Source organism: Mesoplodon mirus (assembly GCF_964341445.2).
Source record: "Mesoplodon mirus genome assembly, chromosome: 7".
Classification (NCBI taxonomy): domain Eukaryota; kingdom Metazoa; phylum Chordata; class Mammalia; order Artiodactyla; family Ziphiidae; genus Mesoplodon; species Mesoplodon mirus.
Genome location: NC_138983.1, coordinates 42,135,613 through 42,163,128, shown reverse-complemented (window position 1 = coordinate 42,163,128; position 27,516 = coordinate 42,135,613). Strand labels below are relative to the sequence as shown.

At 35.5% G+C, this 27,516-nt stretch overlaps 1 protein-coding gene across 5 annotated transcripts in view; it reads right to left on the bottom strand.

Moving 5' to 3' along the window:
- Positions 1-27,516, bottom strand: part of NOX4 (NADPH oxidase 4) — a 141,676-nt gene that overhangs the window by 17,084 nt on the left and 97,076 nt on the right. For all 5 annotated transcript variants that reach the window (XM_082628469.1, XM_082628468.1, XM_082628470.1 and 2 more), the window contains 3 exons: positions 17,502-17,583; positions 2,943-3,062; positions 1,291-1,399 (listed from right to left, as the gene is read on the bottom strand). In XM_082628469.1, coding sequence (XP_082484595.1) covers positions 1,291-1,399; positions 2,943-3,062; positions 17,502-17,583 — 311 coding nt within the window. The remainder of the gene's footprint in view (positions 1-1,290; positions 1,400-2,942; positions 3,063-17,501; positions 17,584-27,516) is intronic.

Below are 27,516 nucleotides of genomic sequence, written 5' to 3'. Positions count from 1 at the left end.
CACTGGCCACTCTGACCAATCTCCTTTACTGACTTATCACTCATCTTCTGCCCCTCTAGAAACTGCAGTACCCCGAGGCTTGGTATATTCACACACACTCTCAAGATGATCTACAATCATATAAGTATGCTCAAATCCATTCAATGGCTTCTCATCTCTCCCTTTTTTTTTCCTCCTGATTTAGCAGGCCCTTGGTGAGCCCCAGAAATCTGCACTTTTTTTTTAATTGCGATAAAATATACATAGCATAAGACTGATCATTTTAACTGTTTTTTTAAGTATACAGTTGATTAGCATTAAATACATTCACATAGTTGTGCAACCATCACCACCAATCCATTTTCAGAACTTCTTCATCTTCCCAATCTGAAACTCTGTGTCCATTAAACAGTAACTCCTCATTTGTCCTTCCTGGAAACCTGGCAACCACCACTCTACTTTTTGTCTCTAGGAATTAGACTACTCTAGGTGCCTTATATAAGAGGAATCACACAACAGTTGTCCTTTTGTGTCTGGTTAGATAGTAATAAGTTTATAGAAAGCAATGTGCAGAACAATACAAATAGTATGGTAGAATGTATAGAATGCTCGTGAATTACATCTGGTTACAAAGATTGGGTGGGGATTTTGCTTCATGTGGATTATTATAAAAATCTGTAGCAAGATGCATATGTGTATTACTTGAATAACTTAAAAATAAAGATAGATACATTAATAGATAAGTAACAGGTTACAAGTAGGATAGACGGAAATGCCTGTTTTCATCTCTGTAAGGAATAAAACTTAGAATCTGGGATTTTTGAAATTCTGTATACTGTGCCAAAAGTCTGCTGATGATCCAACTTGGAATATCAAAGGTGGAGATAAGAGATAAGAGATACTAGAACAAAGGATGAAAGGTGTAATAGTAATTGCCTGTTGATGTTTTCCTCTATCTGTCCTCTGTCACAATCTCATATGCATTCACATTTGCATGCATATGTATCCTATATGCATACATCACCAGCCATATGCATACATTTTTATGTTAAAACATTCCACGTTAAAACATGTTCTAGATATACACACAAATTCACAGAAACCAATATCTGAAAAGATGTGTACCAAATTATTAACAGATGTCACCTCCTTTTTTTTTTAAGTTTAAGGGATTTTTTTTCCCTCCTCACTACTTATCTGCATATTTTCTGGTTTATTCTATAGTGAGCACTTATTACTTTTACAATTTGAAATAAAATAATTTATTTTAAATTTAGAAAGCTGCAAAAGTAAAAACAAACCTAATTTTACCTTGTTATACAACACACATAGTAAGTCTGCAAACCAATGGAAGGATTGGATGTCTCTGCACACCCAAATAAAATACAGTCTTCTAAGCCTGTATGGTTTCCAGTCATCCCTTTAAAATTAAAATAACATGATAGTGATTATGATGGCAAAAAAATTAAGAATCCCTATATACTTGAAATTTTGCTTCTCATTAGTAAGCAACCTATAGAAAAAACAGTCATTTACATTCTAGCATCTGACATACCACTTACTTTAACTCCCAAATTTATTTAAAATGCAATATACTGACTCAAAGATATGATATACTCCATGAATTTAAGTGGTCATGCTTGTGGATATTATATGCACTTCCATTTGAAGGCAATAAACTAAACTCCTGAATTAGAATAATATCAGCTCTGCATCTCAGGAAAAGAAAGTTCTCTATTTTCAGTGAATTCTACCATTCAACAGGGCTCCAATGGTCATCTTGCCCTGGTTTCCAGGCAAAATGAGCCAAAACCATTCCAGAAAGTTGGTTGTTTACCCCCTTCTTAATAATTGTTAAAGAAAGAGATTTCACAACCACCTACTATGTAATGCATTCTAGCAACTCACAATTCCAAGTCTGGATTCCTCCTTATAATTATGAAGTAGGCTTGAGGTTAAGAAAATATTCTTCCTTTTTTTAAACTATAGGTGTCCAAATAACTTGCAAAACGTTTTCATAAACAATTTCTGGTTTGGAATATAGTTATTTTTTGAAGAACCTCCAAAAAGTCCCAAATTTATATCAAGTATTTAAAATGGAAATAGAATAGCATTCAAACACATCACTTCAACTTATTATTTCTTTTTTAGTACTTCATAAAACAAAATTTTAATGCAAATTGTGTTTTCTTTAAAAGTGAACAGAGTAGATTTTGTTTGTGGGTTTCATGATAATTACTGTCCATTAATTTTTGCTTATAATCCTAGAACTAAAATAACTGAATAAGTATATCCTGGTTAAGCAATCTTACCTTTGAAATTTTTATTCTTCAGTCTGTTACAAATTTGCTGAGTAACAGACCAAGGAATGATGTGTTCATTTGTCATCTCCTCAGAAAGGCTTTCCCTGACCATACTTCTAAAATAACCTGGGCCCTTTATTTCTATACCCCATTAATCTCTCTTCTCTTCATCATAGTTCTAATATTTTCTGAAGTAATGTTATGTATGAATTTTTCACTGGTTTATTTTCTTCCTGCCCCATTTGAATGTAAACTTTTTAAGGGCAGAGACTCTCTTTAGTCATTGCTGTATTACCAGAAACTATAAGATCAATCAGCACATAGGTGCTCAAAAATATTTGTTGACTAAATGCATTAGTAATGCCACTTGCCCCTGATGAGAAAGAAAAGAAACAGAGGCTGGTGGAATGACTTTAACAGAGGAAAAGGACAGAGGAATGCATAACTGTGATACTGACGTTATTCTACAAGAGAACACACTGAAAGCCATAGACCACATATTGAGAATCACTCAGTTATTCCCCTTATCAGTCAGTAAATGGAGTTCCTTGAACAATAAGTAAAAGAATTCTGGAAGGAATTACTTCTTACTGAAAGAGAGCTGTCTGAAATATTGACAGTTCTCTACTTGGACTAACATAATGGATCAAAATGACATACAGCAGAGTGTTGAGTATTGATGCAAAAGGAGTTACTCCAATGCCTCCAGCCACGCAGAGGCTAACCTCATAGTTCAGTGAGTCTTCAAATGGACTTCCAAAGGGACCATCAATGTAGAGCCTGTGGAGAAGGCAGACAAAGGTGGAAAAAATGAAAATGAGTTAAATTAAATTTCTATAATATGTGCCAAACATGATAAATCTAGTGTCTAGGCTTTGTGATGGCTCAGGCCTCATTTCATTGTTTCTCATAGTGATAAGCTTAAAGGAACAAGAAGTGTTGTTTATGAACTGTCAGTATTAACACAAGCACATCTGTTTCAAAGCATGGGTATTTTGAGGGAAACATTCATTTAAAGTGTAGGGAAATGTATATAGGACCATGATAGTTAGCTAAGGACTAGTTAAAGCTTTGATGTATTTTATTACTATATTGGACTAAATTAAAATATCTTGTTTTACTGTGTCTAAATTCAATAATATTATTCACCATGGTAAAGACGGCAGCAGAAATATTTCCTGAAACGTTTACCATGTGAACAGAAAAGAAATTAACCCTGTTCCTCTTCTTGCCCTGGTTAGGTTTATTAGTATAGAAATAGGCAGAGCACAACCTCAAAGGAATCTTTGATTACTCTACTTGTGATTGTATATTCAAATGTGCGTGTGTATGTGTGTGAAATCCTTCTTAACTACAATGAAACTTGAAAATCGTTCACTCGATATTCATCCTCCCATTCTTTCTTGCTTTTTTTTTGATTGAAGTATAGCTGATTTACAATGTTGTGTTAGTTTACAGTAATTCAGTTATACATATATCTATTCTTTTTCAGATTATTTTCCCTTATAGGTTATTACAAAATATTGAATATAGTTCCCTGGGTTATACAGTAAGTCCTTGTTGGTTATCTACTTTATATATAATAGTGTGTATATGTTAATCCTAAGCTCCTAATTTATCCCTTCCCCCCTTCCCCTTTGGTAACCATAAGTTTGTTTTCTATGTCTGTGGGTCTATTTCTGTTTTGTAAATAAGTTCATTTGTATCATTTTTTTTAGATTCCACATATAAGCAGTATCATATGATATTTGTCTTTGTCTGGCTTACTTCACTTAGTATGATAATCTCTAGGTCCACCCATGTTGTTATAAATGGCATTATTTCATTCTGAGCCATTATTCATGGCTAAGTAATAGTCCATTTTATATATATACCACATCTTCTTTATCCATTCATCTGTTGATGGACATTTAGGTCTCATTCTTGCTTAGTAACAAAACATTAACGTTATTCAGGGAAGCAAAGTGCCCAGCCAAAATACAACATTTCCCAGACTGTCTTGCATCTATTTCGGTTGTGTGGCTGTTATGCCTAATGTGATATAAATGGAAGTGTAGTTAGGAAAACTGGAAGATTCCTTGAAGGAAGCTGTCTCAGTTGAAAGTTGCATCTCTATCCCTGTCCCCTTCTTTCCTCCTTCCTGGTGCCTGAAATGTTGACTTGATGGTCTAAACACTTATGATGACTACAAAATTGCCATACCCTCTATGGACTGACTAGTTCCAGATATCTTTATGTTAAAAAAAAAAGACCCACATATATAAAACACTGCCATTTTAAAGCTTTTTTCCTATTACAAAAAAAACTTTCTTAAAAAATAGTAACTGTCCAGGGCTTCCCTGGTGGCGCAGTGCTTAAGAATCTGCCAGCCAATGCAGGAGACATGGGTTCGAGCCCTGGTCCGGGAAGATCCGGAGCAACTAAGCCCATCCACCACAACTACTGAGCCTTCTCTCTAGAGCCCACGAGCCACAACTACTGAGCCCGTGTGCCTACAGCCCGTGCTCTGCAACAAGAGAAGCCACCTCAATGAGAAGCCCACGCACCGCAACGTAGAGTAGCCCCTAATCGCCGCAACCAGAGAAAAGCCTGTGCACAGCAACGAAGACCCAACATAGCCAAAAATAAAATAAATAAAAAATAAAAATTAAAAAGTTAAAATAAAAAATAAAATAAAAAAATTTTAAATCTAGCAATTTAATTTAAAAAAACAGTATATAAAGGTAAAAAAATAAATATTTTTTCTTACTTGGCATTAAGTGGATAATAAAACTGAACAACTTTATAGTGTTTTAAAGTTTACAAAACACATCTCTATAAAGTTCTGATTTGATCTCAGATCAATCCTGTGCTTGGCAAAAATGGACATTCCTCCACATAGTCTATCTGGGTTGATGTCAAAGGAAATGTTATTTTTAATGAAATTTCAGAATATAACAAGGCTCTGGGGTAGTGAGATCTTTATAAGAGAATAGCTATCTTTGAACTAAATTAGACAGCCCAAGGATTATTTTTCTAACCAAAATAAATTTATTGGCCTAATCTTTCTGTTAATGTAAAGATACTACATTGTAAAACCAACAGCTTTTTCCTTGACTATTCTGACGTCAATAGAGCTATGTGACTGGCACAGTGCTACATGTTTTAGATGAATTATTTGTAATTATTAAACAAGAGTTAAGTGGTATTATTCTACTTCCTCAGTTAGGAAGCTGAGGTTCTAGAAGTTTAAATATTTCCTCAAGGTCACACATCTAAGAAGTGGTTTATATTGACCACCAGAATGAACTCCATTTCTATTTATGAAACCAAACAAATCAAAAGTGTCTTCTTAAAAAAGGAGTTCATTCAAATCCTTTCAACCAGAGAAATAATGAATTGAACCTCTTTTTTCACTGAATATTAACTCTCTTTATGTCTGAAAATATTTTTACCTTAAAGTCTATTTTATCTGAAACAATATTTCTTTAGTTAGAATTTCTCTGCTGTATTCTTCACCTTCTTTAACTTTTCAGCCTGTCTTTACCTTTATGTTCTGAGCAAATCTCTTGAAAACAGTTTATTGCCCTGTTTCATTTTCTTATTCCAGTCTGACAGCCTTTTCCTTTGAACTGTAGAATTTAGTTCAGTGATGTTGAATTACGTACCACAGTATCACCTGTACTGTTAGTCCAACTTTTTGTTTCTTCCCCTCCCCCCCCTTTTTTTGACTATTTTTATGTTAAGTGTTGGTCTCTACTTTTACCTTTCTGTAAGTAAATTACGATTTTTCCTAGGGTGAATTTATTTTTATTATGTTGCTTGAGATTCGTTGATATCCCTGAATTTGAGCTATTATTTCTTCAAATATTACATCTCCTTCACTCTCTCTTTTTCTCTTTTTGAACCTCTAATGTAAAGGAATGCATTAACTTCTCACTCCATCCACCATACTTCAACCTTTCTTTCACATTTTCCTTGCCTTTGTCTCTGTGTGTTGCATTCTGGATAATTATTTCAGTTCTACTTGACAATTCATTATTCTCTCCATGGCTGCAATAAACTGCTCAAGTTTATGATATTGTATCTCTCACTTCTAGAAGGTCTATTGGTTCTTTTTCAAAAGTGTTTTGAGAAATCTGATTGTCCTTTGTCTCTTAATCATTATTTTAATACTCTCTTTTATTTCTTTTGGCATATTAAATATTTGCTTTATACTTTTTAAATATACAATTTTACTAACATGTGATTTGTTTCATTTTTTAAAAAATACGAGCTCTTTGGTGCCTCATGTATAGGAATACTTTGAGGATTAAAATGTGTCCCTCTAAAAGAGTATTTTCATTTTCCTCTTCCAGGCCACCAAAGGACGCCATGAATCTGGAATCACTTTAAACTAAATTTTTTTCTCTGTGTTTAGTGGGTTATATACATATTGTGAATACAGTGTTTCAATTCAAGTGAGAGGGAGCTTGTGGTTACTAAATATCACGGGAGATTTCTTTTTTAATTCCCCTCAGAACCAAGGACAAAATAAGTCAATTATCTCTACCACCTCCTTCTGCCGAGATGACTATTTAATCTCTAGTTTATCCACTGGGCCGTTTGCAGGGGTCTCTGATCTGCTCTCCAACCCTTTTCAGAGCCCAGGACTTATCTCTTGTCCACCACCCATATGGCCTGTTAAAACCAGCTCTAACTTTTGGGGATAAATACATATGATGTTAGGAGCAAATAGAGGCTTTAGCACTCACTTCATTTATTCATCTAGGTAGGACATTCCTTATGGGTTACGACCCCAAGCAATTATTTTTATTTCCTACCATATCAAACATGTATTAAAATTACTAATGTTTGTGTGCTTAGATTTTTAGGCTTTCTATACTACTAAGATTATTATTGAACATCTAGTATGTTTATTTTTCACTCTTAAATAAAAACATACACATACATAAACATATAGGTGGATCTCCACTATTGGAATTAGTTCCTATAGAAAGTTAAGGAGAATTTGTTTTTGCCCTTTGATTTTTTTTTTAAATTGTGCTGGCTAACTTAGGCTTGATCTGCTAATATGTGACTTGAAATGCTTATTAATATGCAAAAACTAGTTCAAATAATATAAAAGAAAAGCTACCAAGCTCTTCAAACTGTGCACACACTAGGTAGTTAACTGGAAACATGAATTATAAGCTGACCAACCCCTAGTGAATCTTCAAGTAAAACACCTAGCCAAATTTCACACCCCATTCCAACATATATTTAAACCCAGCTGCAAGCCACACTAAAATAAAATTACCTCTGAAAGCTTTTAGAGGGAATATATTCAGTTAAAATAAACACTTTAAGATTAAGTTTAGATCTTTAGTTTAGACTTTTATACTACATCAGACTTTCCAACAGTGCTATTTTTTAAATTGTATTTAATTTGGAATGTTATTTATTAAGATGATAACCGAATCTTTTTATTTTCTGTCCACTTATCTGCATTTAGGTGCAAATATTTTACAATTTCTTTTTCTCAAACAAATCATTCCATCCCTTTCCTAGCTTTCTTCTTTTTTGCATGTGGCAACTTATCCTCCTGCTGAAAGCAAGGTGTATAGCTCGCTGGCTTATTTGCTGGCTAATTTTAGTGTGAATAAACTCTTAAACCTCAAATTTATTTATGCTATATTTTGTTTTGTCATTTCTTTTCCATTAGTGTAGAGAGCTCAATTCAATTAAGAAATAGAAGTAAAATGTCATTATTATGCATCTCGTCTTCACAGGCAAAAAAAAAAATAGAGAGTGTAGGGGAAGAAACAGAAAACGTGGGACAAATAATGAGTACAAAATAATTCTGTAGAATGTAATTCAACATAAATGAACTAACATCTTCAGCTCAACGGGAAAGACTGTCAGACTAAAATAAGACAATAAAATTGAGTCATGGGTTTTTTCAAGAGACTCAGCGAAAAAATAGGGTACAAAAAAGTTGAAAGTTAAAGAATAAAGATATAGAAGGAAAATTTATTCGAAAGTAAAATACTTGTAGTCAACACTTAGTTCAGATAAAATAGACTTTAAGGAAAAAACATTGTTACAGATATGATGTTACTAATCATTGGTAATTCAGCTCGGTGGGGTGTGCTTTCAGATTTTCCTTTGTTATCAAAGATAGGAGACCATGAGGCAAGAGACTTCCTTATTCTACTCTCTTCTTTTCTGTTCAGCATACTGAGCACTCCTCTCTTCCCTGGTTACAGATGTGATAAAATTTGACCTTGAAAGGGATGAAAAGCCTTTCATTAGGCTTTGGCTAATATGTAGTATGTTTCCATCCAAAGTGTGGTTCTTGGACCAATAGCATTAATTTTATATGAGAACTTGTTAGAAGACAGAATTTTAGATCCAACCTCAGACTTACTGAATCAGAATCTGTGTTTTATTAAGGCCTCTGGGTGGTTTGTAAACACATTAAAGTCTGAGAAGCACTGCTCTAATGCGTCTTTCCAGAGAATTCCATTAATGTTGATAATAAAGTGAGATTTTTCCCTCTTTTTCTTTTGTATTCTGTGAATATTATCTTCTTCAAAACTTTATAGAAAATGATGATTTAGTTATTTCAAGATCTGGAGGGTAATGTCTGCTATCTGAATGTGAATCTTCCCCAAAATTGTACGATCAATAAGGAATGCAAATAAAATCATACATAATTCATATCAGCATTACCAGGAGACAGAGAATAACTATTGTAGAAAAATGGTCACTAAATACCAACAGAAAAAAAGAAAGTGGCTGAAAAGGAAGACAGGCAAGTAATGTCATATACATATATATATATATAACTGTTGACTCTGAAATCAAAACCAAAACAATGACACAGAACTATATTTAAAAATATAATCCAAGAAAGTAAGAGTTCAGAAATATCAACAACAAAATCTCAACCTATAAAGTTAGACAGCCTTTGGGAATTAAGTGTAATATTACCATATTTTGTGAGTATATGGATTTTAATATTTTGTCTCACCTTCCTCTGCCACCATTTTTCTCCTCCCTAGGTGATTCTGGAATAACAGAACCCTAAAATGCTGGATTTCAGCTGTGACACAACTTACCAGCTGCAATATTTTTCAGACAGAAAGAAATAATCTCTCTACTGCTATAAGTTTCTATCATTCTAGCTTCTATGCTTACACTTTGATTGATTAGAGGCTTTTAATAAACAAGAGGTAAATTATATAAGTAAGATAAACTCATAGAATAAATGGGTGTAACAAACAAAATACTACACATGAAAGTGCTTTGAAAACAATAAAATGCCATAAAAAATAAAACATATTTTTATAAATACAGCTAGCCCTATTGTCTAGGAATCACCAGATTTTCTCCTTGGGTTTTACTACTAACTCAAAAACCCAGGAAAACCAGGACACTGTTAAAATAGTTTAGCTCAGTTGTTATCTCCAGTTGCTGGCGTACAATAGGCACTAAAAAATTTTGGTTGAAAGAAGTACTGAAAGAATAAAATATGCTCAACATGTTCATTTGCCTTTAATTTAGAGATAATACGCTTGCAACCTCATTCACTAGAGGGGAGAATGCTCACACTAGGGTAAAATTTTCTGTTCTCAAAACTTTCACAGCAATTACTTTCAGTACAGAGATTTTAACAGCAAAAAATAGCCTTTTAAAATCCAAGTAGGAGGGAAAATTACAACTTAAAAGAGCTATTAAAGAAAATTTAAGGAAGATGAATAAAACTATGTGTTTACTATATAGTAATATAGTAAATTAGAATGTAGGCTCTAAATCGAGTTTAAATCATGGCTTCACCAGCTAGTAGCTATGTAACCTTGAGCAAGTTACCTATCACTTTGTACTTCAATTACACTCTTTGTAAACAGAAGGTGATGTAAATAATACACACCTCACTGGTTATTGTAAGGATTAAATGAGATAATTCAGGCAAGGTAAAGACTACTGGTTGTCTACACTTTATCTGTGTTCTCTCCCTTATTCCCAATTGGTGGTGGCATTACAGTAATGTATCCACTTGAGAAAAAAAAATGACTGTATTTCCCACCCTTTCTTACAAAGACATAAGACCCACTTTAGGGTAATAAGATGTAAGATGTTTGAGGTTGGGGTTCTGAGCAGCTCCTTGAAAAGGAGGATGCTGACTCAGCTTGCCTGCACCTTTTATGCCCTCTGCTCTTCTTTCTTCTGTCTGGAAAGAGAATACGATGGCTGAAGCTGAAAGAGGCATCTCGCAATCGAGAGAAGGAAAGGGGAGTTGCAGACACCTCAGATGTAATATGCTGACCCTGAATTAATATAAGCGACCACTTACCTTGGTACTTCTTGTCACATGAGAAAAACAAGCCCCCATCACTTTTAGCTATGTTTCTGTTTTATGTAGCTGAATGCAAATATACTTGATAAAACTTTTATCATGGTGCCTGGACATAGTAAGCGTGTGATAAATGTTAGATTTTTATTATTAAGAATAAAGAGTTATAATTTACATACGTTTAATGCTGGTGCAAATGTACATTTCTGGAAAATTATTTGCCTTTGTTATCTTCATCTGATTAACTTTTACTTTAAAAATGATTCTAATTTTTTAAAAAATCAAAAACTATCAGAGACCCTTACCTCCCAAAACCTAAAATAAGGTATCATAATAATAGATACTCCTCATTGAACATTAAATTTAACCCAGGACCTACCTAAATGTTCTATATACACCTTCACTCCTAATTCACACAACAACCTTCAGAGGAAGGTATAATCTCCCTTTTACTGGGGTGGGAACCAAAACTCAAAATGTTAAGTAATTTCCTCAAGGCCAAGTTTCTATTAAGAAGCATTACTAAATTTCTTGTAAGACTGACTCCGAAGCTCATCTTCTTAATGATCACATATTAATGATTACAGTCAATTAGAAATTATTTTGGTTAGGGATAATACATAAAGGCAAAACAAAATATGAAAAGGGCACATTATATCAAGGAACTCCTGGAAATTCCTGGTTTGCAGGATGGAAGGGTTTAGAGCCATCCTTCATATAACAGTTGTTTCTTGGAAAAAGGTGAATGTGATTACCTGTTTCCCTGGAAAGGACAGTTGCAGTTTTAGACTATTCCTTTCCCAGGAAGTAATCATATCAATAAAAACAACAAGGAGTGGGAGGGAGTTAAAAAGCTTGAGAAAGTCTTTGAAATCTTTCTCTAATGGTCCTCAAATGCTCGTGTGCATCTGAATTGTTTGGAGGACCTGCTATAAAACACAGAGTGCTGGCCTCCACCCCCAGATTTTCTGGGTCAGTAAGTCTGGGGTAAAGTCTGAGAACTTGTGTTTCTAACAATATCCCATGTGACATTGATGGTGCTAGAAGAGCAGGTAGGAGGATAGAGAGTGAGCTGGTGCAGGTGGGGATTTTAAATATGGTGACCCAGGCAGGCCCTTAACATTTAAGTTAAGACTGAGTGGGAGGCGGTGGGTAGTGGTTCACACTGCTTAGACTTTAGGAACAACTTAAGGAAGAAAACTTCACCAGCAGAGGGCTAAGAAATCTCCATAATTAACGAGTGAGTGATTAATACATAATACAATCTCATGCATAAATAAAAGCAACATTGTTCGAAAAACTGCTTTGATTGATGTCTGTTTCTTGGAGTTCTGAATCATTTAATCAAGATTTTCCAACAGAAACCGTTAATTAATTTAGGGGCTGCAAGGAGAAAAATTCTTTGGCTAAAAGTTCCCATAAAACAAGTATATTATCAAAATTATACTACCATAACCATTATGAATAATTCATTTTAACTGCTTTTTTAATATTCATTTTTACTATAGGCTCATAAAGTGTTTCTAAAATCATGGCTTAACTTTGATAATATCTGACTCTTCTAGAGCTGAGAATTTTGTTGAGGAGCTATATATCACCTTATGCAAAAAGGAGGTTGTTTCTATCCAAGGATGTTAAGATAGGATTTTAAGATTTTTAACAAAGGAAGAACTTCAGGCCACTTTCTCTCTCAACTGATAGACAATTTCTGAGTCAAAGACAAATAAAAAATTAAAAAACTAAAAACAGCTGGTGTCTGAGAAGATGTATGACAGCTGAGAATGCAGGATGAGGCAGAACAAAGAAAGTAAATAGCTCGCAAAGGCACTAGATGGAGAATCCAATATGCTTAACTTAATCTCCTAGAAAGTGTTTACTTCTTCAACTTGTTCTAAGGTTTCAGCTTCCTGACCTCCCAGCTACAGGTTCATCTTGGCCCCATCCTGAACCAGTTCTTATTTGAGTCCAGAACCAGTTATTCTCTCACTCAGCACAGAGGCATCCTTGGACCTACTAGCTATGGATAGATCAGCTTAATTTTGACATTATGTTTGCCTAGATTTGAAAATATTCAAGAATTAAGAATCCTAAAAATATCAATTGTTTTAGATCTCCTGCCAGCCAGGTGTTAGAATATTATCTACTAAATAAAAGAAAACCTAAGTTTAGGGATGAGAAAATGAGAGACAGTAATCCTTTAATATTATGTACATTATGAAGAATGTTATGACTAGCTGTGATTGTGGAAACTACTAGAACAGCTGTGCATCCGTCATAAGCAGGCCCACAATAGAAAGAGTCCCTTCCTGAGTAATCACTGTGCAATCAGATCTCATCACCCAGAGCCATCATTGTTGGGCAGAACATGTCCGTTCTGGCAGGATCTAGACTGGAATGAAGACACTAAAGCAGACCATGGGGTAGAACCTCACCACCCTGCCCTGAGGTGAGGCATAGCTTTGGGAAAAGGTAGAATAGAGCTGGGAATGGGGATACTAATGAGAATTCACATTTGCAAAGGGTCAGGTACTTTACATCATTTTATTTAACAATCACAAAGCTTTATGAGGTAGAATTATGCCAGGCACTGTGTGTTCCTCAAAGCAACACTAGAGGGAAGGTACTTATCTGTCTATCTACCCACCCATCCCTAGTTCTTGACACAGAGCTCCTAAACTCTTGTACATATGGGTACTAGGAAAATCTTTTATTCTAGTATTTAGTCTTTGACTCATTCTTGACACAGAGTTCCTAAGACCTTTGTAATTTCCTTAATGATAGGAACATCTGACACAGAGTTCCTATATTCTTGGAATTTCCTGATTCTAGGAATGTCTCTTGTTCTGATGAGACAATTCTTGGTGGGCTCCAGGATGCAGCTGGTCACCAGAAATGCCAGGCCATGATTAGAAGCTTGGAAGTTTCAGCTCCACCCCCCTATTCTCTGGAGAGGGGAGAGGAGCTGGAAATGAAGTTAATAACTGACCATGCCTCTGTGACGAAGCCTCCATAAAAAGGGGTTTAGAGAGCTCCCAGGTTGCTGAACACATCTACATGCCAAGGGGGTGGTGGATGCCAACTCTATGGGGACAGAATGTCCTGCACTTCAGATACTTCCAGACTTCACCTTATGTATCTCTTCATCTGGCTGTTCATCTGTATGCTTTTTCATATCCTTTATTGTATAATAAATCCGTAGGTGTTTCCCTGAGTTCTGTGAGCGAAGGACAGAATCCAAGGAGAGGGTTATGGGAACCCTGATTTGTAGCTAATTTGGGCAGAAGCTGTAAGTAACTTGGGAACCTACTACTTGTGATTGGCATCTGAAGTGGGAGTGAGCAATCTTATGGGACTGAACCCTTAAGCTGTAGGGTCTGCAACTAACTCTGGTTAGTGTCAGAATTGAATTGAATTGCCAGACACCCATCTGGTATCAAAGAATTGGTTGGTGTGGGAAAAACTCCCACGTACCTGGTGTTAGAAGTATTGTATGTGAGAGTAAAGGAGAAACAGGGAGTTTTTCCTGTAGTGCTAATATTGTATTTGAAATAGAGGGAAAACAAATCATGTTCAGAAAGACTTCCCACTTATCCTCAGTCATGGGGACAGTAAGCCAGCATGCGATACAAGTGAAACTGTTTGAATTCCTTCCTTGAAGTCCTTCCTCTTCCCTTCCTTCCCCTCACCCTTTCATCCTCTCCCCCGTCTTCTTTTTGTCCAGTAGTCATCCCATTCTCCTGATTGTGCCTCCTAACATTCTCAGACATCTATCTGCTTTTCCCTATTACGATTATGACAGAATTGATCCTTTATCACTTCCCTCCTGAATATGAAATATGATCTCTCAATGAACCACCCACTTTCATGGCTCCATATGCTGTTATGCTCTTTGTTCCATCTATAAAAAGCCTCTTCATCTGGTTCCATAGCACTTGTCAAGATTTTCCCCAAAGGGAAAATTAAACTTTACATGAATTGCCTAGACAGGAAGGCACTTTATCTTCTCTTCTCCGATTGAATTTAGTACTTCTCTATAATTTATAGGACTTATCATATTACTATAATTAATTTCTCCATTAAACTCTGATTCGGCTTTTCCCCCATTGGACTCTAGGTCCCTCAAAGCCATATACTATGTCCTAATTATTTTTGTATTTTCAGTAATTATGACTGCTTGTGGTGCATGTAGTTTTTCAATAAATATTTGAAGAATGGAAAAATGGACAGATGAATAAATGAGAGGCAGTATAGCACAACTAGGTATAATTTGGGGGCCAAGCAGACCTGGGTTTGAGATCCAGCTCTGTCATGTGACTTTGGATAAGTCACTTAACCCCTTTAAATTTTCGTCCCTTAATCTGTAAAATCTGTAAAATTGGGAAAATGGTCCTACCTAACTCATAGGGGATGGTAAAGATTAAATGAAATAATGCATATAAAGCACATAACACAATCCTGGCATGTAAAAAGTGTTAAATGTTGCTATTTTTTATTACAAATGAGAATAACTTCGCTCAGGTAACAAATATATTACAAGTGTGCAGATTGAACAAAAATTACTGAAGTGGGAGGGAGGGTCTCTGGAAGAAGAGAAACTCAAAACTTTCTTTGGGAAGAGAAAGGAAGACAATTTGGAGAATAGATGACATCTGGAAAGGTCATCTGAGGCTCTGCAATTTAAGTATATTACTCCATATCACTGTTTTAAGCCATTTTTAAACAGCCCATTGGAAATGACATTAAGTTGAGACATTGCTTTTATTGTCCAAATAATCAAGGTTGTCCTCTGGTAGCAAACCAAGCCAAAAAGAAAGAGCTCTGAATTTTGTCATAAATAGTATTCCCCTCTCTAAACAGTTCTGACATTAAGCATTCCAGAGAATTTGATCTTTATGAGAACCAAAGAGAGATACGTGACATTTTATTCCTGGTTTCCACAATATTTTTATATGTATTATGATTAAATTTTCAGAGCCTTTGGAATATGTTTTGCTGGCCTAATTGCCAACATGGTTGCAAGTCATTTGTGAGTAAAATTATGCCAAATGTCTTCAACCATTTTACATGCCGAAGCTGCATTTACAAGGATAAGAATATTTATAGCTACCGTCTATTCTAAATACATTATAAACCTAAAGATTTCACAGTTAATAATGATGATGACAGCTAAGAAATGAGCAACAAAACTTAAGCTCATTATCTCCATTTCTTTCCTCTAATCTATGAATCAATATTTACTTTCTATTAAGTATTCATTCATTTCCTGCTTTTCACTCATCTGTCTATTTCTGACACATCTATTCCTGCTCTGTGAATTTTCATGGTGCAATGTCTTCTATGACATTCTGATGAGAATGGATGTGCCCGGTTTTGGCAATGGGTCAACTTTGAATTCAGGAATGTAAGAATGTGACTAATTAGCATTATTATATTTTAGAACAACGTTCCCCAGCATCATCGCATGTAACGTTTTTTTAAAAAATGACTTTCCCTTAAAAAACACACGTACACACACATTTCAAGAACTAGTCAGTTCTCTTCATGATTTTTTTCCCTAAATAAAAGACACCTTTTTCCATGTTTCATTATCTGTTAGGTGTCTCTATAAGATGCTCAAGATTATAGGGACACTATGCTCACTAGAGAACCCACCTCCAATCCAAATTACCACTGTCCATTCATCAGCCTATATTAACCAGTGTAGAGTGAGTCTCACTTAAAGAAGGTCAGCTACATTATCCTCTATAAATATCACTCTGTGACACCACGTAATATAGGCAAATAAGTCACTTCTTAACCCATATTTTAGCTCTTAAAACATATTTCTCACAAATGGAGTCTATATTCAATGAGTCAGTAAAAGAATCAGAATAATCTTAATGTAGTGCGAATGTAAATTGATACAGCCACTATGGAGAACAGTATGGAGGTTCCTTAAAAAATCTAAAAGTAGAACTACCATATGACCCAGAAGTCTCACTACTGGGCATATACCCTGAGAAACCCATAATTCAAAAAGAGTCATGTACCACAATGTTCATTGCAGCACTATTTACAATAGCCAGGACGTGGAAGCAACCTAAGTGTCCATCAACAGATGAATGGATAAAGAAGATGTGGCACATATATACAATGGAATATTAGTCAGCCATAAAAAGAAATGAAATTGAGTTATTTGTAGTGAGGCGGATGGACTTAGAGTCTGTCATATAGAGTGAAGTCAGAAAGAGAAAAAACGAATACCATATGCTAACACATATACATGGAATCTAAAAAAAAAAAAAAAGGTTATGAAGAACCTAGGGGCAAGACGGGAATAAAGACACAGACTTACTAGAAAATGGACTTGAAGATATGGGTAGGGGGAAGGGTAAGCTGAGACAAAGTGAGAGAGTGGCCTGGACATATATACACTACCAAACGTAAAATAGCTAGCTAGTGCTATAAATAGCACAGGGAGATCAGATCGATGCTTTGTGACCACCTAGAGGGGTGGGATAGGGAGGGCGGGAGGGAGACACAAGAGGGGGAGGAGATATGGGGGTATATGTATATGTATAACTGATTCACTTTGTTATAAACCAGAAACTAACACATGATTGTAAAGCAATTATACTCCAATAAAGATGTTTAAAAATATGTGTATCTATCTATCTATCTATCTATCTATATATATATATATATCCTTACATTTAAAGGATAGAAAACAGGAAACCCAATGAGAGATTAGCTGTGAAGAGCCTGAGCCATTATAGAGCAGGAGATGCTCTAGTTAGTTGGGTTAGGTTTTTCAGGCCTTTTCAGAAATCCTAAAAAGGAAACATTTTTTCTTTGCCCTCCCAAAGTTCACCCATCATTATGCACATTCCCTTTATAATACCTAGGGAACTCCTATTGCTTACTTGGGATAATTTCTAGATTGAATGAATGGCAGAATCTCGGAGTCTTGACTAGATGGAGGAAGTAGTAAATCTCGAAATCGTTCTGTCAAAATAAAAATAAACAACAGGCTATGAAAAAAAGTCATAACATACTTTCAAAATAGAATTATTTCCTATTCTTTTAATTTGTTAACTATTTTGACTGCATATCTTGTATTAGAAATTTACCCACCATTTTATGTACTACCAAAATAGGTTTTTGTTTCACTTTAATGACTATGCATATTTTTCTAATTAAGATGTCATAAAAACTGCATATATAAAAATAGCAAGTATTCATTAGTATAAACTAATGCTAAAATCTTATAATTGAAAGGTTAGAGGAAACATATATGACCAATAAATATACCAAGAGATGCACAAACTCATTAGTAACCTGGGAAATAAGAATTAAAACCACACACCATAAGATATGAATGCCACATTATGTGGCATTCAATTGACAGAAATTAATCTCACAAGACCAAGTGTTAGGATTGTATCAACATAAGCTCTTATATAATTCTGGTGGAAATGCAAGTTGGTGCAATAGCTTTGGAAAACAATTCCGTATTAAGTTTAACTTCTGCATACCCTATGAGCCAATATTTCCTTCCCTAGGTATATACTCTGCAGAAACTTTCAAATATGTCTCAGGCAGAAGAAAAAGAATATTCATAGCAACACTGGTCAGAACAACATAAATGGAAACAACTCAATTGCCTAGGAACAGGAGAAGGGATAATTTGTGGTATATTCACACAATAGAATATTCGATGAAGTGAAACAATGAATTCAGTTACAAATAAAAACACAGTGAATCATATTAGTATGATGTTGAGTGAAAAAAATACCAGCAGATTACATATAGAAGAATATTATTTTTTGTTGAGTTAAAAACTAACTAAGCAATGTGTTACTTGGGTATGTTATATATGAAACAAAGAAAACCAGTGAAAAAATGGATGATATACACAATTCAGGACAATGGTTACCTTTTAGAAGGAGTGAGGGGATGAAATAGGAGAAAAGCAAAAAGACAGGTGAAAGAAATTGTTAATAAATTCATATATATTCACTATAGCATCATAAATCAGTGAATGAATGAATGAGCGAAGGAGAGCCAGAAATTGTCCAATGATGAGAGTGGGTCATGAACCAAGAATCTGATTAATATGATTCTGTACTCATGAATTCATAATGAAGGAAAGAAGGAGAAAGGGAGGAAAAGAAAGAGGAAGAGAAAGAGACAGGGAGGGAAGAAGTGAGACAGGAAACAGAAAAGAAGAGAAGGAAAAAAAGGAGTGTGGAGAAAGGAAGAATCCTCAGTTCTACCTTAGAAATAGTTACAACGAAAAGCTATCTGCACTGATAGAGTAATCTATCACTCTAATACTGATCCCACATTTCTAGGATTAGATAGTCACTATCTCTAGAGTCATCCCTAGGGAAGGCTTCCTTGATCCCTCCTCTTTCTTTCTTTCTTCCTGCTAAATCTGGAATAGATGGCCCTGCTGGGTACTCCTAGTACACTCTGTGCTATGCTGTCATGGAATCTATCATATTACATTTTTACTGTTATATACATTTGTCTATCCACCCCTCCCCCTCCTCCTAGTAGATGGGTATTGTGCCACCAGGATGCAGAACACTATCTGATACATATTAAGGTGTTAGATAATTATTTGTTGAAAGACTATTTCCGATTTCCACTTTTACTGGATACAGAAAACTGTTTGCCTAGGTTAATCTTAATGCCTTTTAGAAGAGCCCGACTGGTCATCGATCAACCATAAAAAGCCAGGGGACCTGTACTCTAGCCTTGACAGAGTCACACCATCAGGCTGAGAACAGAGTACAAAGCTGAAACACTGCACTGCAGTAAATCCATCACTAACAAAAGATGAGCAATTTCCACAAAATACTGAAAATCTACACTTGATGATGACTCACCCTTTCCAGGCTACTGAATAGCCAGACGTTAAACATTTGTCAGTACAGTGGTTACCAAGTATGGCTGAGAAACAGGATGTGGATTTTATCCTCATATTTATTAAAATAGATCGAATCAGATGTTTAGCTGACCTCTACTCTGCATTTTGTTTTCACCACTCTGACAGTTCTTACAATACACTTGGAGAGGAACTAAGAAAATTCAAACAGAGGTGGCTGTACCCTACAGTCCACAAATCCAAGAAAGCATACTTTATTTTTTTCTCCTTTAGGCACACTTACTCTTTAATTTGAGTTCATATTTTTTAAAATTAAATTCTATTATTAACTGATATGCTGCTATTTTTCATCAACAAAATTAATGATTATTTCAATGAATGACTAGTAAATTTTTCTGATGACATGATCCATGCTTTTCAGTCTACTTCCCAATTTATGTAGCATCCCATTAAATGAGTGATTTGCAGTGTTTCTTTTTTTTCCTTCTTTTGCCCCCCATTTATGCCTTTCCTAGAATGGGTCTTGAAAAATAAAACCAAAACCCAACAGCAAATATGAACTTTACACATCAAGTAAAGAACTGTTCAATCAAACAGCTATATTAAATATGATATATCCTTGGGTGCTGAAAATTAATATGTTAAAGTTTTACTGAATGTTTCCCAAACTGATTTAAATGCAAAGAAAAATCAGAATTATTAATAAAATAACCATAATATAATACTGCTATAGATTATCCTTGTTTATATAATCATAAAACTCATTTGATTGTAAATCTGGGAGAAAATCTCTGGAGATGACATTATACTGATAGGACTAATAAACAAACAAAAACCCACCCTCTACACACACAGCAAAAGTAGCATATAAGAGATCATTTATTAAGCTACCCAAACTATGAAATCTATAATTAGTATTCCTACATCTGGAGCATCCTTTAATCTGAGTATCATAAATGCAAGGAATACCAAGTGAACATGAAGACTCTTGAGTAGCTAGCGCGACTGTCAAAAAAAAAAGTTCACATATACACAAACAGAAAATATACACAGTACCTTAAAACTGTCCTTTTTAAATTTTCCATTTTTATACCATATGTATAAATTCCTAAATGAGAATAATTAACTTTTTTCCCGTAAAAGTATAATGATTGCTTATTTTTTCTTTATGAGAATAAAAATAAATGATAAAAATTATCCTTAGAAAAGTCCAAGTAAATGAAAAATTGTTTCAAATGCTTACATTAATCCTTCTTTAGTCTCCTAAATTTCAGCTATTTAATTAGCATCCCATTCTTTATCTGATGCTAAGGAAAAGACCAAAATAAATTGATGTTTCCTTTGTTAGATAGCAAAAATTTTAAAATAATTCTTCTTTTCTTAGAGTAAAATGTCACACCAGCTGATCTGTTTTCTCAGTAGGCCCAAAGTCTGTTTCTTAAGAAAATGGCAGTTATCCAAAAACTAGAGCTCAGTCCTTTCACAGGGTTTCTTAGAACAATTTCATTAAAGCCACTGAAAAGAACCAGAGGATTTTCTGCAAAGTGATATTTTGATGAGCTGACTAATGATGTGATAATGTCTGACCATAATCTTCTACCAGTAGAGGATATATCTTAATTAACACAAGCTTTTGTAGCCTTTCACCCACTGTTTCTCTCTCATTCAATCAACAAAAGGATTCTCAGGCAACCAGACCTGGATGACATGCTGCACACAATTACATTAATTTGGGTTCCCTGGACAACCAATTGTGAGACAATATACTTATTTATTTGAAAACAAAGATGAGAAAACTAAAATACTCTTTCCAATTTTTTTTTTTTTTTTTTTTTTTTTTTTTTGCGGTACGTGGGCCTCTCACTGTTGTGGCCTCTCCCGTTGCGGAGCACAGGATCCGGACACGCAGGCTCAGCGGCCATGGCTCACGGGCCCAGCCGCTCTGCGGCATGTGGTATCTTCCCAGACAGGGGCACGAACCCGTGTCCCCTGCATCGGCAGGCGGACTCTCAACAACTGCGCCACCAGGGAAGCCCCTCTTTCCAATTTTAACAAACTTTTTTGTACATTTACTGTGACTCAAATTCTTTGTTTTCCCTTTAGTGGAAAAGAGGCAATCTGCAATCCTCCCCAACATGCAGAATGTAACAAAAGCAATAAAAAACTGCATAACAACAAAAAACAGTATGCATATATATTCTTGGAATGAAAAAAAATAAAGTCTTCTCTCTACCACTATGATAATAAGGAGGAAAAAACGCAAAAAGCACAGTCAGCAGGTAGCCTCCAGCTGTCAGTTACATCAGAGTCGGCCTTAGGTGCAGGGGAAATGCCTTTCCCAGAACAGCTCAAATCCAGTGACTGAACAAGGCAGGGGTAGTTTAGCTGTACACAGGCAACTCTGATGGGCAAAATTTGTTCCAAAGCTTCCTGCCACTTTGGCTGAGGCTTCGTAGAGACTAAATGGTGGTTCAAGTTCTTCCTCTACCCAGTTTCACTGCCTTCCTCTTCCCTTCACAGGTGTTGATCTCTAATAAGCATTTTATATTCACAAATTACTTCTCAGAATCAGTTTCTGGTGAACCCAACCTGCAACAGGTGGGCTTGACAGACCTCCACTTTGTACTTAGAGCTTCTGTAGTGTTCTTGGTTACTACTGGGTGAGATTCATGAATGTGTAGTTAAGTCAGAATAAGTCATTTCCTTTCCAGCTCTTTCCAGAGGTAACATAACTAACACCTTCACTGCAATACAGATGCTCATTGTTAAGAAGAATTGCTCCCAGAAATGCCCTCAGACACACATACCCTGGGACAAGTAATACCATCTAATCTGGGCTGATGATGGGAAAAATAAACAAGTGGCCTTTCAGGGCACATAGTATACTAGCCAGTTGCACCATGCCCCATGCTGAAGTCCATAAGATGCACACAGCCATCAAGCCTTCAGGTGACAATGTCAGTGGAAATGTAGAAAATTATAATTTAGGTTGGTATGAAAAATGTATAGGAAATAGAGGTTAAACAGTCTAATGTATAGAGTACCCTGAACACTCTTAGTATAGTGGTTTTGGCCCTTATCATGAAATGTAGTAACTTATTTCAACAGTAATAAGCTAAGAAAAGATAATGATTAATTTAGAAGTAAATATTGGGACTTTCCTGGTGGTCCAGTGGGTAAGACTCCACGCTCCCAATGCAGAGGGCCCAGGTTCGATCCCTGGTCAGGGAACTAGATCCTGTGTGCATGTCGCAACTAAGAGTTTGCATGCTGCGACTAAGAAGTCTGCGTGCCACAACTAAGAAGTCCACATGCCACAACTAAAGATCCTGCATGCCACAACTAAGACCCGGCACAGCCAAAATAAGTAAATAAAATAATTTATAAATAAATAAACATTTAAAAAAATAAAAGTAAATATTAAATTTATTTGTCTTTTTCAAGAAAGTTGGTGATGCACATGCAACTTGAACAAAATATTTGTATTTTGCCATCCACCCTGGAAGCCATAACAATTTCACTGAACACAAGAAAACACTCAAATCTGTTGATAATGAATCAGCATCTACTTCAACAGTTATTCATTATTTTATGAAAAGACTGGTCCAGTGATGATAATTTAACACATAAATATGTAGAAGGTGCAGTAGGTGATCAATGTCATGAAAAAAAAGTAACTTGACAATAACTGGGATCCAGGTGGCTTGGTCTGTGTGCATAGTGCCAAGCTATTCATCAAAAAATAATAAAGCTATTCTAATTTTATAGAATTGCTCTAAAACTGACCATTAATACATGGGAAGGTGAGTTGGAGTGAGAAGAGATTATATTCGAAGTGTCCACAAACATCTTAAACTCTCTTACCCTCCTTCCACTGATTGTCCATCTCAACATTCTCTACTGCAGTTTATCCCCCAAGGGTCTCTAGCTTGTATTTTCATGTTAGGAAGAACAGGTACTTGTTTCATTTTTCTTTTTCTCTCCTAACGTTCCTTTCTACACTCAACTTTCCATAATATTTAGGAAGTACTACTTAAATATACAAACAAAATTTGCATATTTGAAATTTTTTTCAGCAAACATTTATGATCATGTACTAAAAATAAGGTACCAAGTTAGGTCCTCAATAAACTAAAAGTCTAGTAAGGAAGACATATGTGTTATCAAAAGAGATGTACACTGCAAATAAATAAGTGATAAACGCGTACTCTAACAGTCCAGAAGAACAGAGCCACCAACTTTGCCTGGATACATCTGTAATAAAAAGCAAAAGAGGCAGAGAGGTTTTATAAAAAAGTGAAATAAACCAAAAAGAAGTCCTTCTTATCCATGACGTTAGATGAAATGAATAATTTTGCTAGCATTTTTGCTGTCTTCTATATAATCAGTTAAAGCATCCTTTATTCACGTATTCACTCATTCAACAAACTTCCATTAAGTACTTATTATTTGTCACACACTATGAACAAAACAAATTGTAATTCTCAAGGGCAGCCCTGTTTATCACAAGGAAATGCCAGGACAACAGAAGAACTGCAATGCAATTACAGCCATGATGGGTCTTGGGGCAGGCTGCCCCAGAATGTGCCACTTTGGCATGTGGATTATTCCAAGCTAAAGACAATCAAGGCCCAACAGATGCAAGAAGAGCTTCTTACCTCCCCCTTAACTAGCTAAAAGAATTTAGATAACGGGCCTTAACTTTTTAGGTTAAAGCCATAACTTTTTACATCAGAAAGACTTATCTGCATGGCATGGGAAACATTTATTTACCAAACATTTGCTCTTCCCATCTTCCTGTGAATTGTCTTCCTCCCCTTTGAAGACCCCTACCTGCTTCTCCTTAGCTCAGCATGGCATATAAACCTCAATTGCCTAACTGCCAAGAAGCCTCATCTCTTTGGGGTTCCAATACATACGAAATTAATTTTTTTTTCTTGTTAATCTGGCTAAGGTCAATTTAATTATTAGGCCAGCCAAAGAATCTAGAAGGGAAGAAGGAAAAAGTTTTCCTCCCCCTATCTACTTGAAAAAGAATTTAGAATGTAATTACAGCATTACTTAAAGAGGGGAAGAAAAGCTGTTCTCCTAGGGATTCAAAGAAATTAATGGTTTGTCAAAATTTGGTGTTTTATTTTCCTTAGGAAAAGAAATATGCACACTAATCTTAGAAGAAACAAATTACTTCAAAAAATGAGAATTAAAGGGCAAACTTAGAAAGAAGTACATCCAAACCAACTAGAAAGATACAGAGTATAAATTTTCCTTTTCTGAAAAGTTCAAATCAAGTAAATGTTCTTTATTACCATGGTAACTCAGTATTGAATAACAATAGTTGCTATTTAAAATATTGCTTTCAAAGTAACATCAAAGGCATTCAAATTAATACTATTTTAGATAAATCAGAAAATCTAGCTGCAGAGCAAGAATATTTTCCTATTAAAGATATAGACAAATCTTCTGTTGATAAAATTCAAATGGAAATGGACTGCGATTTTAGAAGAAAAAAACAATCAGCTGCATGCTCTAGTTATATAAAACTACCTTCTCCACAAATATTAAGGCCAATATCAAAGGAATACAAAAAAACAGAATCTTATACTTGTCTTATCCAAGGGGGGGAAAAACAAGTCCATACTTGTAACTCAGAAGATAAGAACATAGAGCACAATATATAAAACCAGAGCTAATAAATGAATACGAACACTAATAGGTGCTAGAAAGAAAACAAACATAAAAATGCCATATTTGGGGACTTCCCTGGTGGCGCAGTGGTTGAAAGTCCGCCTGCCCATTCAGGGGACACGGGTTCGTGTCCCGGTCTGGGAAGATCCCACATGCCGTGGAGCCGCTGGGCCCGTGAGCCCTGGCCGCTGAGCCTGTGCATCCGGAGCCTGTGCTCCGCAGCGGGAGAGGCCACGACAGTGAGAGGCCCACGTACCACACACACACACAAAAAAAAATCCCATATTTGTCAGTTATCCTCCACAATATTCCCTGTGACACTTTCTCAACTATCCCTCAATTAATCTGTTATCATTCCTACCCTATGTGGAATTAAATTATCCACATTTTAGGATTTATTTCTCTGAAAAGAATTATACAGCCTTACGTCAGCAATGAGCTGGTAAACGAGAAAATTATATCAATGCAACAGGTTGTAGGTGAGGAAACTAAAAACCACACTGCTTCACTGACTGGCCCAGGGCCATATGGCTAGCAAGAGGCAAAGAGATTTAAAAAGAAAACAAAAACAGAAACAGAAGCAAACCCCCAAAACTCACAGTCAAGTGTTCTTTCCACTGCATTATATTGCCTCATTCTAGGGAGAGAAAATACTATACTCCCTTTCCTGGCCTCCCCCCTCTCTTATTTTCTTCTTGCCTAAGGATTACATAATAAGAGAAAAACGCAGCAAGTTCATATACAATCTGTGTGTCTCCACACCTGGTACTTTTAACAGTGTAAGGTCTGGAGGTAGGCCATGCAGTATTACACAAAGAAAAACTATTTAATGGATACTTTTATTTTCAGAGCAAGCCCAGTGATAAAAGTCTATTCCTTTAATATTCATTATTCTAGTTCCTACTTGTTAAACATACTATTTAAAAAAAAATAAAAAAAATCAGCTTTTGAAAGAACTGCAAACAGACATGTTGGCCTCTAAATACATCAATGAATCAATGTCTGTAACTGGCTGTCTTATAAAATATGAGTTCTATTGCCACTGAAGCTAAATACAAAAATTTACAGGGTGAAAAAAAAAAAGAACAGAGGTTTAAGGAAGGTGAAAACAAGTAACAGAGGCATTTTCAGTTGCACATATTATTGCTACTACTAAGCTTTCCACAATCTACGTCTTAAGGAGAATGTTTTCTTTTCATTTGTCACAGCAAATGCACTTTTTTGACAACATTGGCATTCAACAAAAGAAACACCTCAAAGTGATCAAGGCTCAGCTTGATACTAATTCAGTCCCTGCTTTCTGCACAAACTCAATACCCCCTGGGTACATATTCAAGGAGGAATAGGTAATTTTATCCAAAGAAACTGGAGGTTTTTTAAATGTGTTTATGAAGTTCTAACCTAAAACCCTGGGCAAACAAAATTACTGGCATGAAAAACATGGTCCTTTGAAACCTATCAAAACCAACCTTGCAGTGGGAATCTTCTCTGTTCTTAAATACAGGACCTCCTGGTCAAAGACCAAGCCTATGAAATGATGGATTAGGGAAGAGCAGCAAGCAAACATATGAATTCACTTCCTTCATTAGGTTGTTTCATTGGATAAATTTGAGTTTCCCCCCATCTCTCTGGCTTTTTTATTGCATGTGCATTCCCGATGCCAAGACTGCTTGTCCTTCTTTTAACCAAATCCTGTCCAAGGTTTCAGGACCAACTAAGATTCCCATTCCTTGAAGAGGCCTTCACAAACTATGCCTACCAGTGATAACCTTTGTTTTTATTTTCAGCATAATAAGGTTAGGTACTGGAGCAGAGATTCTTAATCTCCTGTGGACTATAAAATGAAGTCTAATTTGTTTGGCTGGGTGTTGAATATTCTTTAAACAACTGGCTCCTACATATCTCTGCAGCCTTATCTCCTAATATTTCTAACTATGAGTTCTAAGCTCAGTTGCATTAACATCTTATTGTTTGCTATGACATCATGCCTTTTATGGCAATGTGTTCTTTCTTCCAACAGTGCCCTTTTCTTCATAGAAACCTCCTACTTTAACTTCTGTGTTCCAGCTCAAATGCACTTCATCATGCCTACATAAATTTTCTGATTTCCTAAGGCAGAATAAGTTAAATCCTCTTAAAGAACCCTAATTATATATCCATGAGAGAAAATGTCAATATTTTACATCCTCAGCAGCAATAGATACCATTAATAATGAAAATCTTTGTTAATTGATAGATGAAATATGGTATTACAGTCATTCTAATTAACATTTATTTGAATATTATTATGATCTACTCTGTTCACATAGTTTATCCATTTCTTTTTGCAGCTTACTTCTTATTGAACTAAACAAGGTCTT